This window comes from Nomascus leucogenys, chromosome 3 (assembly GCF_006542625.1).
Source record: "Nomascus leucogenys isolate Asia chromosome 3, Asia_NLE_v1, whole genome shotgun sequence".
NCBI classification, from domain to species: domain Eukaryota; kingdom Metazoa; phylum Chordata; class Mammalia; order Primates; family Hylobatidae; genus Nomascus; species Nomascus leucogenys.
Genome location: NC_044383.1, coordinates 33,702,349 through 33,720,714, shown reverse-complemented (window position 1 = coordinate 33,720,714; position 18,366 = coordinate 33,702,349). Strand labels below are relative to the sequence as shown.

Below are 18,366 nucleotides of genomic sequence, written 5' to 3'. Positions count from 1 at the left end.
GTTTGGATTTTTTATTTGAACGGGAAATGCATTAGGAATAAAATGGTAAAAAGGAGTGCAGGTCTTCTTAGAATCGGATATGAGCAGTCTGACTGCAGTCCTGGGTTCCTCACGGACTGCTTTTGGGCTCTCTCTAAATGCCAGGGGAACTCTGTGCTTTATGCAGCCTGACCACGTACAGTGTTTTTTTCAGGTTTCCATAATAGCCATGTCAAAACTTCTTTCCTGAGAGCTCACATTCATGGCATCACAAATTTACAACACATGTGCTTTGACTGATAAATACCACTGGTCAATTTACTTTTTATTGGCCTTTTGTTTGAAGGGGCAGGTGATCTAGAAACGTGGTTATAGGCAAGGGATGAGGATTCTGTGTTATGTGAGGCAATTATTAGTAATACTCTATTACTTGTCATAATATGCACTAACTTTTTTCTCTCCTCTCTGTCTTTTCCTTGTCCTAGTTTCTCTTTTTTTTTTTTGAGACAGAGACTTCCTCTGTCACCCAGGCTGCAGTGCAGTGGTGCAATCTCGGCTCGCTGCAACCTCTGCTTTCCGGGTTTGAGCAATTCTCCTGCCTCAGCCTCCCGACGAGCTGGGATTACAGGTGCCTGCCACCGTGCTGGTGGAGACGGGGTTTCACCATCTTGGCCAGGTTGATCTCAAACTCCTGACCTCGTGATCCACGCACCTCAGCCTCCCAAAGTGCTGGGATTACAGGCATGAGCCACTGCGCCCAGCCTCCTTGCACTAATCTCTTATTTTGCTTTTGTTCTTTACTCTCCTCCACCCCCCACCTTTCTTTTCTCCTCTCTTTTTTTTTAGGATAGTCAGGGGCACTGGCCACCTGTTTTGATTCTTCTTCTAAGAGACAGACTTGTTTCTCAGTTTAAATAGAACTCGAGGCCAGGCGTGGTGGCTTATGCCTGTAATCCCAGCACTTTGGCAGGTCCAGGCAGGCGAATCGCTTGAAGTCAGGAGTTCCAGACCAGCTTGGCCAAAATGGTGAAACCCCGTCTCTACTAAAAATACAAAAATTAGTTGGGTGTGGTGGCGCACACCTGTAATCCCAGCTACTCGGGAGGCTAAGGCATGATTATCACCTGAACCAACGAGGCGGAAGTGGCAGTGAGCAGAAATTGCGCCACTGCACTCCCACCTGGGCGACAGTGTGAGACTCCGTCCCAAGAAAAATATATATATAGGTATATATATATATATTTTAACTCAAAACAGTAGGAATAGTCCAAAACAATTACATAGCTTCAGGAAAAGGAAGAAGGGTGACACCTGCTGGAACAAAGATCAGAGGTTCTGATTTCACATAGAATCTCTCTGAGAACAGACACACAAAACTTCACAGAATTATCCCAGAAACAAGATGCCCAAAGTACATCAACGAAGCCCAGGCACCCAGGTTAAGACTAAGAAGAACAGCTAGCATTTACTGAGCGCTTACCTACTACCATATGCTTTCCATGTACAACCTCATCTAATCCTCACAATCACCCTGAGGTAGGTATTATATTATTATCCTCATTGTGTAGATAAGAAAACTGAGCCTGAGAGACTTAACTAGTAGTCCAAGGTCACAGCTATTAAGTGGTGGACTTGGATTTAAACTTAGGCCTGTCAGAATTCTTATCCCCTAAGCCATACTGCCTGCTCTAAATACATATAGACATCTATAAATTACATATATATTTTTCTCTTATTAATCCTAATGATACTTCTTAAAGGTAACTAAATAACAATCAACTAAAAAGGCACGTGGTAAAACACAACAGATCCCAAACATTATCCCACATACTTTTTTTTTTTTTTGAGATGGAGTTTCACTCTTGTTGCCCAGGCTGGACTGCAGTGGCACAATCTTGGCTCTCTGCAACCTCCACCTCCCGGGTTCAAGCAATTCTCCTGCCTCAGCCTCCCAAGTAGCTGGGATTACAGGTATGCACCATCATGCCCAGCTAATTTTGTATTTTTAGTAAAGATGGGGTTTCACCATGTTGGCCAGGCTGGTCTCGAACTCCTGACCTCAGGTGATCCACCTGCCTAGGCCTCCCAAAGTGCTGGGATTACAGGCGTGAGCTACCATGCCTGGCCCCGCATACTCTTAAGGTTTCCAAATCCCCTCCTGACATATTCCATCATCAACATTTCATTTACAGACACACTGATCTGATGGAAAAAGTGATTTTCAGTCTAGGAAGTTGAGGCACCATCCCAAGCACTAGACTTAAAAAACAGGAAGCCTAGATGCAAGTCTGATAAACTGTATCTGGCATGAAACAATACTTTCATTTTTTAGTGATTTTGTTTCCCACCAGTAAAATTAATACCTGTTGATGTGACTTATCATGTATAGAAAAAGAGAAATTAAAATCACTTCTGTGACAAGCTAAGTTTCCTAGAAAAAGGCAAGTTGCATAGGTATAACTAACTTCTCCATCTTCAAAGGCTTGTGTTTCTAAATTAAAAGACAGAGCTAAAAAAAAACGTGAAAGGCATAGAAGGAAAGCTGACTGTGTGTACTGAGTAGATTATCACAGAGAGGAGAACAAGATAAAACCATGGATAATTAGTACATCTCGTTCTAGTCTCTCTTTCCCAGTGTATCCCCCTGCCCGCATCCTCTTCCTTTGGATTCCACTTAACATCTTTAAGCTTATTAGGCTTAAGTGGTTAAAAGGTAGTCAAGATAAAATTACAGATTCCAGGTCCTGGCCTGACCTTGAGTCAGTCTTCGGACAGGTGACTCACGATGCCAGGTTCTGAGAATCTCTCGGATGGCCATGCTTCCTAAGAAAAGTCCATGCTACCCACATCCTCTGAACAGCTCAGCGGAAGCCACTGCACTCTTGTCCTTTCTCCATTCCATCAGATATGGACTACAGACTCCACTGGGAGAGCTATGACTAAGGACAGATAAGGTCCCTGCTATAATCTCTTAATCTATTTCTGTCTACCTTCCCAACACTGATTAACAAGAAAGCATACAGAGCTGAAGAGGAGACTGAGTATAAAGTGAAGTGTAAGAAACTCTCAAAACAACAGAGTGTGGTGGCGTTTTCTCTCATTAATAACGTTTTTTTTTTTTTTGAAACAAGGTCTTGCTCTGTTGCCCAAGCTGGAGTGTAGTGGCGTAAACACAGCTCACTGCAGCCTCAACCTCCTCGGCTCAGGCTCCTGCCTCAGTCTCCTGAGTAGCTGGGACCACAGGCATATACCACTGGTATGCACCACCATGCTTGGTTAATTTAATTTTTTTTTTTTTTTTTGTAGAGACAAGGTCCTGCCATGTTGCCCAGGCTGATCTCAAACTCCTGGGCTCAAGGGATACTCTTGCCTTTGGCCTCCCAAAATGCTAGGATTACAGGCATGAGTCACTATACCCAGCCTCTTATCAATCCTAATGATACTTCTTAAAGTTAAGTAAGGTCTGTAATCCCAGCTACCCGGGAGACTGAGGTGGTAGCATCACTTGAGACTAGGAGTTTCAGACCAGCCTGGGCAACAACGTGAGACCCTGTGTCTTAAAAAATAAAACAAAATTTATATAATAAAAAATAAATAATCCCAGCACTTTGGGAGGCCAAGGTGGGCAGATCACAAGATCAAGGGTTTGAGACCAGCCTGACCAATATGGTGAAACCCCATCTCTACTAAAAATACAAAAATTAGCCGGGTGTGGTGGCAGGCGCCTGTAGTCCCAGCTACTCGGGAGGCTGAGGAAGGAGAATCACTTGAACCTGGGAGGCGGAGGTTGCAGTGAGCCAAGATCACGCCACTGCACTCCAGCCTCGACAGAATGAGACTCCATCTCAAAAAACAAACAAATAAATAAATAAACAAAATAAAACAAAATCTAAAAATAAATTCTCAAAATAGATTTTGAGGATTAAGGTCAAAATCCATTATTCCATTCTTATCACTAAGGGTTAGAGAAGTTTGCTAGGTTTTTCTGGGTGTGTGTGTGTGTGTGTGTGTGTGTGTACGTGATTTAAGAAATCAAGCCTGTCCCTTTTGTGCCATATGCCAAAGAGCAAGTAATGATATTAATAACACACCTAATAAGTTATGCTGTTTTGATGACTGAGTCATCACAAAATTGGATTGATCAGAAGCTTCTGTCTTTTAGACACTACTGGTTTCTCTGTTTATGCAGAATGGACTTAAGGATACTTGTTGAAATGGTTTATAGTTTATAGTTTGTTCATCTAATCAGAGTGCAAGAAGGGAGAAATACTTGGAAAATCACTGAGAGATGGTTATGACTACCTGTTTTAATTTATATTTACTTATTTATTTATTTGAGACAGGGTTTCGCTCTGTCACTCAGGCTGGAGTACAGTGATGTGATCATAGCTCACTGACACTTCTAACTCAAGCGATCCTCTTGCCGCAGCCTCCTGAGTTGTTAGGACTATAGGTGCATATCACCATGCCTGGCTAAGTATGACTATCTGTTTTAAATCACTTCCTTTTAAACTGGCTCTGATGAGACAGCAGTAAAATAGGGATGTTTTGCACCTGTCTCTTAATTTCCACATCAAAATTCCTGTTCTACTATTATGCATTAATAAATGGTAATACTGTTAGCAAAGCCGTATACAGTTATTTTTTTCTCCCTCCCCCCACACCCCGTATCAGTTTTTAAAAGAGAAATAAAGCCTGAAGTTGGTCAGGCGCAGTGGCTCATGCCTGTAATCCTGGCACTTTGGGGGGCCGAGGCAGGCAGATTGTTTGAGCCTAGGAGTTCGAGACCAGCCTGGGCAATATGGCAAAACCCCATCTCTACCAAAAATACTAAAAATTAGCCCAGCATGGTAGCATGTGCCTGCGGTCCCAGCTACTCATGAAGCTGAGGTGGAAGGACTGCTTGAGCCTGGGAGGCAGAGGTTGCAGTGAGCTGAGATCACACCACTGCACTCCAGCCTGGGCAACAGAGTGAGAGTACTGTCTCAAAAAAAAAAAAAAAAAAAAAGAGAGAGAGAACGTGCGCCTGAAGTGTGGCTATGGCATGGGGGCAGTGGAAAGATAATCCTGGACTTAGAATATGATGAGTTCATATTCTGAGGCCAAGACTTCCCACCTCCAGCCAACAGTCTTTGAATTTTGCTCTCATTAGTTATAAAATACCGTTAATAATCCCCACTTTCCTACCTCCCAGGTCTGTGCTGAAGATCAAATGAGAATATATTTGTGAGAAAATACCGTGGAAATTGTAAAATGGTACTAAACTATAAGGCATCATTATGTCCACGCTACTTTGGTATTGCCGAGGACTCTCTAGAGGTTAAGCCACTTCACAAATTCAAAAAGGATCTGGTTGTCGAAACGGGCAGACTCCAAAAATCTAATTTCAAATAGTCTACTATTTGATGAGCAGCTTACCTCGATGGAGGGGAAGATTATCCAATTCTTGGGATGTGAATTCACAAATGCACACAAACAGCCTCTCTCCCTCTTTTAGACTGGGAATGGTCACAATTTCCACAAAACTGCTGGGGAACTGTCCTGAAAATAAAAGCAAACATATTAAATTTTAATGCTGAGATTTCTTTTCCCATCTGTGTACAAGGACAAAAACATTTCTTCTGAGTCCATGTATAGACCCTAACTTGAAAACTCAGTGAATACTCATAATTGGAGAATCTGTTGGAGAAGAAGTATAGTGCACAAAACTAGATGCATGCAGAACAGAGAGAATGCAATTCAATTCGGTACACATTTACTGGGGGCTGCTATATGCAAAGCACACTGCAGAGGAAAACCTAAGTAAGACAGTTTTGGTTTTCAAAGAGCTAAAAACCTAGTTCAGATAAAAAGTCAAATTCAGACATAAATAATAATTCAATCCTGAAATCTGGTATCACAACCTAAGCACACAAATTGTTACGGAAGCTCAGAGAAGACAGGTAATCGGTCAGGAAGAACATAAAAAACTTTATGAAAACAATGGCATTTGAATCTGAAGGTGGATAAGGTTTTAATAGGTGGTGGTAGAAAGACAGCGCCTGCCAGTTGGAAAGTATCAGAAAGTCTGACTGATTCTACCTTCTATCTCTGGGTCTATTTATCTCCAGACCCACCACCTTTGATCCATGCCATCACCATCTCTCACCTGGATTACTGCAGCGACCTTCCAAATGCTTCCCTGCCTTCAGTTTTGTCCCTATTATTCTTAAGTCTGGAGCAGTGAGTTTTCTAAAATTCAAATCTGATCATGTTCAAAGCACTTTCAGGGTTTCCCATTTCCTTCACTCCTTACCATGGCATACTCTGCCTCCCATGATCCAGCTTTTGCTCATCTCTCCAGCCCACCTTTCTCCCTCAACCACTCACACCTCGTGTCCTACTAAACTTCTCTAAGTCACCAGTGTTCTCACACTCCAGGGACCTTCAACAAGCAATCCTCTCTGCCTACCATCTTTGCCTTGCTAACTCCTTCTCATCATTTGTCTCAGCTGAGATATCTCTTCTACTAGGAAATAATTTATCTCCCAAATGTGGGTTAAGTGTCAACGGAGTGTGCTCGAAGGACTCCAACCCAGACTTACATAAATATGAATATATGCAAGTTAAGGACTGGATTAACACAGATGCATGTGGTGTGGGAAAAGCTTCCACCCTTCCCTAGGCTAATTAATGAAAGAAATCGATGTGAACATATATTTTACAGAATCGAAGACAGCTAACCAGGTGTGTGGAATGTGGGAGGTAGGTAGCATGTAGGGTAAAGGATAACTTTAATAAATTTGGGCCAGCCATGGATCCAGGAAGGAGTGAACAGGATGAATCATGCTCCTTTGAAGAAAATGAAAGAAAGATCACTTCTCGGCCTTTTGCCTAAGATCAAGTGAAGAATGAAAGAAAGGGTAGAAAATGTTTAAAGAAGACAGCCAGAGGAAACAAGGTGGAGAGCACCTTGTGTTCCACAAATCATAAAGCTGGTTATGAAAAACAGTAGTGCCGGGTGTGGTGGCTCATGCCTGTAATCCCAACACTTTGGGAGGCCGAAGCGGGCGGATCATGATGTCAGGAAATTGAGACCATCCCAGCTAACATGGTGAAACCCCGTCTCTACTAAAAACACAAAAAATTAGCCAGGCGTGGCGGCATGCGCCTGTAGTCCCAGCTACTCGGGAGGCTGAGGCAGGAGAATGGCATGAACCTGGGAGGTGGAGCTTGTAGTGAGCCGAGATCCTGCCACTGCACTCCAGCCTGGGCGACAGAACAAGACTCCGTCTCAAAAAAAAAAAAAGAAAAGCAGTAGTAAACAACAGGGTTATGAAGAAAGGAATAACACATGTTTTGAGAAGAGAAATAATAGCACCGAACACAAAGGATAAAGACCTGGGAAGCGAAAGGGGGTGAAAGGGAAAGACTTGGATAGAAACCTGGGCTGGGGCAGCTGGTGTCTAGTGGTGCAATCTCTTGAAGGAATCAACAAAGAGACATGAAATGGTAACAGAAATCTTCCCCTAACTGGTAAAGACTACATATGAATATAGAAGGAAAACACAAAAGGATTCTGAAACTTATTGACTTGGGCTTCCCATTTAGCTAGCTTTCTTTTCTTTCTTTTCTTTTCTTTTCTTTCTCTCTCTCTCTCTCTTTCTCTTCCTCCCTCCCTACCTCCCTTCCTACTTCCCGTCCCTTCTTATTGATTGATTGATTGATTGAGATGGTATCTTGCTATGCTGACCAGGCTGGTCTCGAACTCTTGGCCTCTAGCAATCCTCCCATCTCAGCCTCCCAAAGTGCTGGGATTATAGGCAAGAGCCACCGTGCCCAGCCTTTATTTTTATTTTTATTATTTATTTATTTATTTAGAGACAGAGTTTCGCTCTTGTCACCCAGGCTGGAATGCAATGGCACAATCTCAGCTCACTGCAACCTTTACCTCCTGGGTTCAAGCAATTCTCCAGCCTTGCCTCCTGAGTAGCTGGGATTACAGGCACATGCCACCACACCCAGCAAATTTTGTATTTTTAGTAGAGACAGGGTCTCACCATCTCACCATGCTGGCCAGGCTGGTCTTGAACTCCTGACCTCAGGTGATCCACCCACCTCAGCCTCCCAAAGTGCTGGGATTATAGGCATGAGCCACTGTGCCCAGCTAGGACTAATTTTCTTTTTTTTTTCTTTTTTTTTTTTTTTTTTGAGATAGGGTCTCACTCTGTTGCCCAGGCTGGAGTGCAGTGCTGGCCTTTATTTTTAATATGGAAAGAAGTCAGGGCCTGTGGTCCACTATGAGTCTCTTACTTACCTGTAACATCCTCTTTCTTTCCTAGAAGCCAAAATTCATCCACCACTGCCAGCACCTCAATAACATCTCCAACAAAGAGCGGCAGTTCTTCTGATACACTAGGGCAGAAGTCAAAAATGGCTCGAACCACTGAGCCAGCCTCCATGTTTTATAACCTGGAAAGATAGATCAAGAGAAACAGAAAACATCAATATTTAAGACACTGCAATATAGATCTATTTCTTGGGAATGATAAAGCTTAAGATACAAATATACTTAAAATGAAGCCAAAGCTAAGCAAATAAGTTAGTACTTCCTATTTTATTTTTGAGATAGGGTCTCACTCCCATCGCCCAGGCTGGAGTGCAGTGGAGCAATCACGGTTCACTGCAGCCTCGACTTCCTGGGCTCAGGTGATCCTCCCAGCTCAGTCTCCCAAGAAGATTGGGCTACAGGCATGTGCCACCATGTCCAGCTAATTTTTTGTATTTTTACTAGAGGCAGGGTTTCACCATGTTGCCCAGGCTGGTCTCAAACTCCTGGGCTGAAGCAATCTGCCCACCTTGGCCTCCCAAAGTGCTGGGATTACAGGCATGCTCCACTGTAGCTGGCCTCATATTTTAAAATATCAAAGTTATTTCTCATTTCTTTTTCCTCTTTTGGGCATGAGGGGTGGGGAACACGGTCTTGCTTTATCACCCAGGCTGGAGTGCAGTGGTGTGATCATAGCTCACTGCAGTCTCCAGCTCCCAGGCTCAAGTGATCCTCCTACCTCAGCTTTCTGAGTAGCTGGAACTACAGGCGCACACCACTGTGCCTGACTTTTTATTTTTAGATGAAACCTCGCTGTGTGTTCCACGCTGGAGTGCAGTGGCACAATCTCGGCTCACTGCCACCTCCGCCTCCTAGCTCAGTCTCCCAAGTGATTCTCGAGGCTCAGCCTCCCAAGTAGGTGGGACTACAGGCATGCGCCACCATGCCCAACTAATTTTTGTATTTTTAGTAGAGACGGGTTTTGCCACATTGGCCAGGCTCATCTCAAACTCCTGGCCTCAAGTGATCTGCCCACCTCAGCCTCCCAAAGTGCTGGGATTACAGGCGTGAGCCACTGCCCCGGCCTTTTTTTTTGTTTGTTTGTTTGTTTGTAGAGATGAGCTCTCACGTTGTTACCCAGGCTAGTGTTGAACTCCTGGCTTCAGTGATCCTCCTGCTTCGGCCTCCCAAAGTGTTGGGATTCCAGGTATGAGCCACCACACCTGGTCTAATTTAAAAATAATAATTTCCTCATATATTTTTCATTTGGCCCGCAAAGGAATTCAGGAACAAAACAAAACAAAACAAAAACCCTAGACCTCTCAGTGACAGAAAAGATTCAAGTGTCAGCAAATGTAGGCTTTTCAGAATGCCTGAAGAGGGCAGTAAGGAAATTAACATTTTTAAAGCACCAGACAACATGGTAATTTTAAAATACAATACTTTAAAAAGTAGAGATTTTAAATATGGCATTTTATTCCCCATAGAGTTTAAAGATTAGGATACTAAGGCTCAGTATAGTTAGAAAACATTATTAGTCCAAGATCACAGTGCTCACAGCAGCAGGGCCAGGACTCAAACTGAGGGCATTCTGATTCCTACCTACTGAGACTATCTGCAAACAAATGTACCACAACCTGAAGAACAGCAGCAGAACCATGCCTCAAAGGCCTAGATGGAAAACCTATTGGGGGCTGGCGCGGTGGCTCGCACCTGTAATCCCAGCACTTTGGGAGGCCAAGGCGGGCGGATCACCTGAGGTGAGGAGTTTTGAGGCCAGCCTGGGCAACGTGGTGAAACCCCGTCTCTACTAAAAATACAAAAATCAGTCAGGCACGGTGGCGGGTGCCTGTAATCCCAGCTACTTGGGAGGCTGAGGCAGGAGAATCACTTGAACCCAGGAGGCCGAGGTTGCAGTGAGCCGAGATCGTGCCATTGCATTCCAGCCTGGGTGACGGAGTGAGACTCAGAAAAGCAAAAAGGAAAAGGAAAGGGAAAACCTATTGAATGACTCATGCCTGTAATCCTAGCACTTCGGGAGACTGAGGCTAGAGGATCAATTGCAGTCAGGAATTCAAGACCAACCTGGGCAACAGAGCAAGACTTCACCTCTATTTTACAAAAAAAAAAGTTAGAAAAGTAAAAATCTGTAAGAAAGGAAGAAAGGACTATGTAGATGGCACCTCCAGACAAGATTTAGCATCCTATGCCAGATCAAGTACATGTTTTTGGTTCACAGAAGTCAGTGGCCCAACCCCGGAGAGTATCCTTGTACTGTTAACGGTGTCTGTGCTGTAATAAGACGATGTGTCCATTACCTTGATGCATGTGGCTGGGGAACCTACATATGTATTCAAGCAGCAGAAAGAGAGGACATAAGTAGTGGACATCCATCCATCTGTAGACAGTCGGCCTTGATGATAGCTACATTTCTCCCTACGTCTCTTAAAGGAGCAGCTGAAGATGACCAGAGTATCCAGGCCTGAAATCTATTTTTCTTTTCTTTTCTTTTTAGAGATGGGGTCTTGCTCTGTTGCCCAGGCTGGAGTGCAATAATAGCTCACTGCAGCCTTGAACTCCTGGGCTCAAGTGATCCTCCTGCCTCAGCCTCCCAAGTACAAGTCTATTTTTCTTTAACCATCTCAAGTACTTATTTGGTCTTGGTAGAGATGAATGAGGACTCTACCTTCCATCTCACATACAACCATCATCACATCAAAAAGCATGAAGTGCCTAACTACAAAAAAAGAAAAGGTAGTGGTAGCTCTGTTAATTTTATTTATTTATGAGACAGGGTCTATTCTGAGGCCCAGGCTGGAGTGCAGTGGCTCACTGTAGCCTCGATATCCAGGGCTCAAGCAATCTTCCCACCTCAGCCTCCTGGGTACATATGGCTACAGGTATGCATAACCATGCCCAGCTAATTTTTTTTGTACTTTTTTGTAGAGACAGGGTTTTACTATGTTGCCCAGGTTGGTCTCAAACTCCTGGGCCACCCGCCTTGGCCTCCCAAAGTGCCAGGGGGTTACAGGCAGAAGCCACCATACCTGACCTCTGTTAATTTATAATCCAGCCAGGCACGGTGGCTCATGCCTGTAATCCCAGCACTTTGGGAGGCCGAGGCGGGTGGATCACCTGAGGTCAGGGAGTTCGAGACCAGCCTGACCAACATGGAGAAACCCCGTCTCTACTAAAAATACAAAATTAGCCAGGGGTGGTGGTGCATGCCTGTAATCCCAGCTACTCGGGAGGCTGAGGCAGGAGAATCGCTTCAACCCAGGAGGCGGAGTTGCGGTGAGCCAAAATCGCACCATTGCACTCCAGCCTGGGCAACAAGAGCAAAACTATGTCTCAAAAAAAAAAAAATTATATCCAAGAAAACACTGATGTGGATAAACATATTAGGCATATAATAAATCATTTAGTATATTAATATGGAGTACCTAGATGTTAATAAATCATACTACACAAACATTACCTATTTAATTTGTACTGTCAAGCAAAAGTAGGTTATCTTTGTGTTACTTATTATAGACTTTTTGTCTATAATAAGATGACTTGAGTCCACAGTGGAAAAGAGAAGTGGTAAGTGGGTATTTCCCACAGATGCTACTAACACATTTTCTCCAAGTATTACCAAAAAAAATCTAATTATAATTACATGCTGAGGAGGCAGCATATATGAATGTAAAGCACTAGGCTTCTGTAGTCAGAGAGACCCAGGTCCACAGCCCAGCTCCACTATTTATTAGCATTTTCACCTTGGACATCTTAAACTCTCTGGGCTTCAGTTTCCTCATCCAGATAAGTGGAGATAATCATACTTTCATAATAACCATCAAGACTATTATAGTTATAACAGTGCCTAACATCCATTGAGTACTTCCTAGGTACATGCATTTACCATGTACTTCCCTGAGTCCTCGCAAGGACCCTATCATATGTTATTGGTTCCCATTTGGCAGGTGGGGACACGGGATCAGAGAGATGATAGCTGTCCAAGGTCGCATAGTAAGTCAGAGGTGTAATGCGAACCCAAATCTGTCTGTCTCCAAAGCCTTAACCAGTATGCTAACTGTGAAGGCACCTAGGTCAGGGCTGGTATAGTAGCTGCTCAATAAACATTAGTCATTATTACAAAGCATCATTTCCATAATCAACTGCAAGCTCAAATTTGTGTCACTGATATAGCATCACCAGAGAATGTGCTATTTCAAACACATAAACACTACAGAGCTTACCATTTCAACATGTCAAAACCTGGTTAACTTTGATTGTTTAAAAATAGACACATTCCAGACTTCCCTGACTTCTTTATTAGAAGACCTTGAACATGATTTACTCTTTGGCTGATGGGTCCAAGTTCATTATTAAGACTACACATTACTGTATTAAGCTGTGATACACAATACCAGCACTGTCTACCTTTTAGGCCTTTCTCTTTCAATGCCAGCCTACCCTCTGCTCTCCTCCGTCAACTTTTCCACCCCCTTGCTATATTGCTGTTTATGATCTGCTATGGAGGGGAGACCACACGCATACTACCAAAATTATGTAAAGTTCCCAGATAAATAAAAGTAAACAAGCTCTAAATGCGAAGCTAACAAACTCTACTGTGGTGGGAAAGGACACATGTTCGTGGTAGAGTTTTTCAACAGTTATTTTTATGTGCACTGAGGCCCCTTTCTTACTTTCTGGCTGTCTTCCAGAGGACTCAAGTTGCCAGATGTCAGATTTCCACATAAGGGTGGTGTCCTAAGTATTTTCTTTAAAAAAAAAAAAAAAAAAAAAAAAAAACCACACACACATAATGTCGTGCAAACTTCTTAGCCATCTAGATGTTTATGTTATTAAAACAATTCCTTAACCTTGGGCCAAAGTAGATACTGTTTTTCTTCTTATACTACATTTTCTCAAATTTCATCTCACTATCAGACTAGATATATCTAATTATCTAAAATATCAAGTAAAGAATGAGCATAAACCCCATATGATTACTTAGAGAACTACCCCATTACACAAAGAGAGTAATGCTTGTAATCTGAAAGAGTTAAAGCTTCTCCCAGAGAACCTTTTCGCTCTACCAGAAAATGACTCAGAAGCAGAGGAGAATGTGGCTCAATAAATACTTTTACTGACTGACCTCCTACTCCATTGGAATGAGTGTGTAATCCCTGAGGAGCACACACCCTAGAAGGGTACTGAAGTCACGGCCTCGCTAAATTACATGATTCGTGTGTGAGACCCAAAAGTATGTATAATATGATGAATCTCATCTGTCTTCTCTGCCCTGTATACACTATGAAAAGCAGCTGCTCTTATTCATGCCAGGGCCATTTTAGAAGCCTGAGCATATATTTTGAAACAATCATAAATGGCTTCTATAAGCTGTCCACCAACTCCAGATAGAAGTAAAAAGAACTGCAGAGGAAATCAGAACACAGATGGGCTTGAGAGAACGCCGAGGAAATTACTGCTTATATGGCATGATTTCAGGGACAGCAGAAAAATTTGCTATGAAAACACCATCTTCTTCCCTTGCTGGTGAACGCCTGTCTTTCCACCTTTAGAGAGTCATTCTGCATTTGAAATATAGATATCTTTGGAAAGAAAATTCTTCAAACTCTTTTAGAATGTAAACTCTGTGAAGGAAGAGATTTATTTCATTCACTGGTCTACAGCAGTGCCTGGCACATAAAATATTTTCAGATTTTTGGTGAACAAATGATTTGTTGAAGTTTGGGAAAATATATGAAACTCTTTTTTTATTCTTATCTTTTAAAAATTTTTTTCCAATAATCCAACCTGTCACAATATATGAAACTATTCATATCAAAATCTCAAGTTCTACTTATCTAAAACTAAATTAACCATCTCTTCCCCAAAAATAGTTTTACCTTCCAGCTTGTCTATGTATGGCACTGGCAACAGTGCCATAGAAATGTCACAGAAATCTTCCAGGTCAAGCATTAATATCTTGGACTTCCTCATCCTCTATGGCAGATGGTACACTAAGAACAACAGCTACTGTATGATTATCTACCAAGTGTCAGACACTGATCTAGGAGCTTAAATCCTCATGACTCTGCAAGGTAGACAGCAAGTCTCCAAAGCCAGGGTGCCTGCATTCCAATCCCAGCACCACCACTGAGCAATTTACTCAATCTCTTTAGCTGACAAATAGCCAAACCAGAACCCGAAGTCAGGCCTGTTTGATTCCCATGCCCATCTTCTTTTTATGGCAAACATCACTTTTCTTAAACTTCATTGGTTCTTCCTTCAACATCCTCTAGACTTCCATTTTTCTGTTTCTCCAACATTTAACTATGAAAATTTTCAAACAGCGAGGTTGAATGAATTTTACACCCACCACCTAGATTCTAGCATTAACATCTTACTGCAGTTACTTTATCACAGATTATCTATCCCTTTATTCGTTTATCAATTTGTGTTATTTTTTGGATACATTTCAAATATATGTATTTTTTATTTTGATGCACTTCAAAATAAACCGTAAATATTTCCCACCAAACTTTGACATATATATCTTAACTAGAGTCCAATATTTGTTTACAGTTTTTGTTGTTGTTTTTTTCTTTTTTGAGACAGGGTCTCTGTCACCTAGGCTAGAGTGCAGTGGTGTGATCTTGGCTTACTCTAACCTCTGCCTCCCAGGCTCAGGTGATCCTCCCACCTCAGCCTCCTGAATATCTGGGATCACAGGCGTGTACCACCACACCTGGCTAACTTCTTTACAGAGGTGAGGTTTTGCCATGTTGCCCAGGCTGGTCTCTCGGCCTCCCAAATTGCTGGGATTACAGGCGTGAGCCACCACGCCTGGCCAGCAGTTTTTTTTTGTTTTTGTTTTTTTAAAGTACCTTTTTCCTCTCCCTACTGGCCAAGGAATTACAAATTCTAAATTTTAACAGAATTGCAGCTCTGTTCTCCCCACTAAAATGGCAGTAAATCTGATTAATCTTTCTAAAATGTCAATTTTTATATATAACACAGTTGGATAAGAATTTACAGGTCCTATTTTCTATAATTCATACATTCAACAAATATTTATCAAGCCAAATGGCATCAACCAAAGCCCTATGCAAACTAAAAATCTGGCTTGACTGGGTAAGCTAATCATTTGATGACCCTTCACCCAACATTCTAAGTATTTATTCTCTCATCCTGTTGGTGGCGGACAGTAGCATTTAGAGTCTCCTCTATTGTCCTAAGCAATTCAACTCCTATCACCAAGTATCTACCCAACTGGGAAAAAAATAAAGCCTGAGCACTAATCTCAAAAGGAGACACTCATTCAGTCTTACCCATTCAATGCGGGGGTCAGTGAAGGACTCAAATCTGCAGTGATTTCTTTTGTGCCTCAAGGATATTTTAATACTTTCTATGGACTAAAGCCTTTGGCAGTTACCTATTAATCCAGCTTTGCTCCAATGATGTGTCCAGGAACCTTCCAGGTGTTGTGTGGGAGATAAGTTACAGTCCCTGCACCCAAGCAGCTTAGTTTAGTCCCCACCAATTCCCAAAACATGTTCTGAGGACACTAATCTTTGTGCTCCAAGATACAAGAGCTCCATGATCATGAGAAACTCCAGGAAGGCTATAAACCATATTTCCTTCTTAGAGGAGCATAAAAAAATTAGTATATTAAAGACTGAGACAATTTGGCAAGAATCCTTTTCAATCCGGCATTTCTAAACTTCTCTGGCCACAGCACGCCGTTTTCAGGCCCCACTTCAGATTTGTGTAACCTTGTCCCACTCTACTTGTCATTCATAAATAATATTCAGGGCAGCCCCATCCAAACGAAATGTCTCAGCTCCCATAAGGCACTTTCCGCTCAGAACTTGTTTTTTGGTTTACTGCTGTTTATTTCCTCCATGGTCAGTCCCACATATTTAAACACTTTCCACACCCAGAGTACTTTCCCCAAATGATGCCACCTCTCCTGCTCAGGTCCACTCATTTGCCATGTCTTAAGTCCTGCAGCCCGTGCTCTTATATCATCCATCTTGCAGATTTGTGAGACATTGGACTGGACATGTAAAAGTTAAAAGCCATGAGAGTAAATGTATCAGAAAAAACATATTCAGAAATAAAATAAAATTTACAATGTAGGGCCGGGTGCGGTGGCTCAGGCCTGTAATCTCAGCACTTTGGGAGGCCAAGGCTGAGGTCAGAAGTTCAAGACAAGCCTGGCCAACGTGGCGAAACCCCATCTCTACTAAAAATACAAAAAAATCAGCCAAGTGTGGTGATGCATGCCTACAATCCCAGCTACTCAAGAGGCTGAGGCAGGAGAATCTTTTGAACCCAGAAGGCAGAGGTTGCAGTGAGCCAAGATTGGGCCACTGCACTCCAGCCTGGGCAACAGAGTAAGACTCCATCTCAAAAAAAAAAAAGTTACAATATATATCACTGTAAAGTGCTACAACACAGATGAACCTTGAAGACATTAAGCTAAGGCTGGCCTCAGTGGCTAATGCCTGTAATCTCAGCACTCTGGGAGACCAAGAGGAGAGGATCATTTGAGCCCAGAAGGGCAACATAGTGAGACCCCAACTCTACAAAAAATTAGAATTGAAAAAAAAAATTAGCTGGGCATGGTGGCAGGTGCCTATAGTCTCAGCTATTCAGGAAGCTGAGGTGGGAGGGTTGCTTGAGCCCACGAGATTGAGGCTGCCATGAACAGTGACTGTGCCACTGCATTCCAGCCTGAGCCACAGAGTGAGACCCTGTCTTAAAAAAAAAGCTATTAAGCTAAGTGAAATCTGCCAGACACAAGAGGACAAATACTGCATGAATAAGGTACGCAGAGGGGTCAAATTCATAAGAGATTAAAAGCTGAATGGTGGTTGCCAGGGAGTAGGGGCGAGAAGAGGAGATAGGGAGTTAGTATTTAATGGGTAAAGCATTTCAGTTTAGAAAGATAAAAAAAGTTCTGGAGATGAATGGTAGTAATGGTTGAAAAGCAATGTGAATTACTTAATGCCACAAAACTGTACACTTAAAAATGGTTAAAATGGTAAATTTTATGTTATGTACACTTACCACAATAAAAAAAATTTTTAAGGTATGTCATAAAATGTGAATGTGAAAGAAGGCCTGGAGGACTCAGTAATGTTTATTTTACTTTTTGAGACGGAGTCTAGCTTTGTTGGCCAGACTGGAATGCAGTGGCTCGATCTCAGCTCACTGCAACCTCCACCTCCTGGGCTCAAGCAACTCTCGTGCCTCAGCCTCCTGAGTGCTGGGATTACAGGTATGCACCACCACACCCAGCTAATTTTTGTATTTCTAGTAGAGATGGAGTTTCACCTTGTTGGCCAGGCTTGTCTCGAACTCCTGGCCTCAAGTGATCTGCCCACCTTGGCCTCTCAAAGAGCTGGGATTACAGGTGTGAGCCACTGTGCCTGGCCAGTAATTTTTATTAAGCAACATATCTTCAAGTCTGGACATACTTCATTAAAAAATCTCCTGAGATCACAAACTATAAACTTTTACCCTGATAGACACTGATATGAAACAGTTTAATAAGTAATTTCTAATGTGGCCTTTGGAATCAAAGTCTGAACTTGGCACAGATTGAGGATACTGAAAATCTGCCCTTTCAGGTCTGCTTCAGCCTGCCCTCTGTTCCCGGAGGCTGCCCCACCAGAACTGAACAAGGCCTCCCCCATCTCTGGCTTTCAGTTGGGTTCAGCCAATGGGTGGCACTGGCAGGAGGTCTGAAGGCAGAGGGACAGTGAGATTGTGATATTTATTCCCCTGGCTCTCTCCCTGCTGGGTTGTGAGTTGGCTGTATTGTTCTATTAAACACCACAGCTACCATATGAAGACCTCCTCAAAACAGCTTTCTCTTGCATCAGGTAACCATCTCATCCCCCACCCCATCAGGAGCAGGGTGGCTCTCCAGCTAGCCTTGACATATGGTACAATGCTTTGTTATTTTCCCTAAACTTCTCCATTCTGCTTTAAGTTGGACCTCTTCCAATTACCCAATTTAAGTGTGCCTTCTGTTTTCTGCTGGGCCCCTGAGTGATACATGCCCAAAAGGATGACTT

General features: G+C 42.7%; 1 protein-coding gene across 2 annotated transcripts in view; it reads right to left on the bottom strand.

Moving 5' to 3' along the window:
• Window positions 1–18,366, bottom strand: part of DNMBP (dynamin binding protein) — a 129,743-nt gene that overhangs the window by 83,839 nt on the left and 27,538 nt on the right. Inside the window, exons 2-3 of one of the 2 annotated variants that reach the window (XM_030808576.1) lie at window positions 8,276–8,430; window positions 5,398–5,520 (exon numbers count right to left, since the gene is read on the bottom strand). In XM_030808576.1, coding sequence (XP_030664436.1) covers window positions 5,398–5,520; window positions 8,276–8,420 — 268 coding nt within the window. In that variant the 5' untranslated portion in view covers window positions 8,421–8,430. Of the gene's footprint in view, window positions 1–5,397; window positions 5,521–8,275; window positions 8,454–18,366 lie in introns of those variants that run through there. The other variant, XM_003255335.4, reaches the window with a different exon arrangement.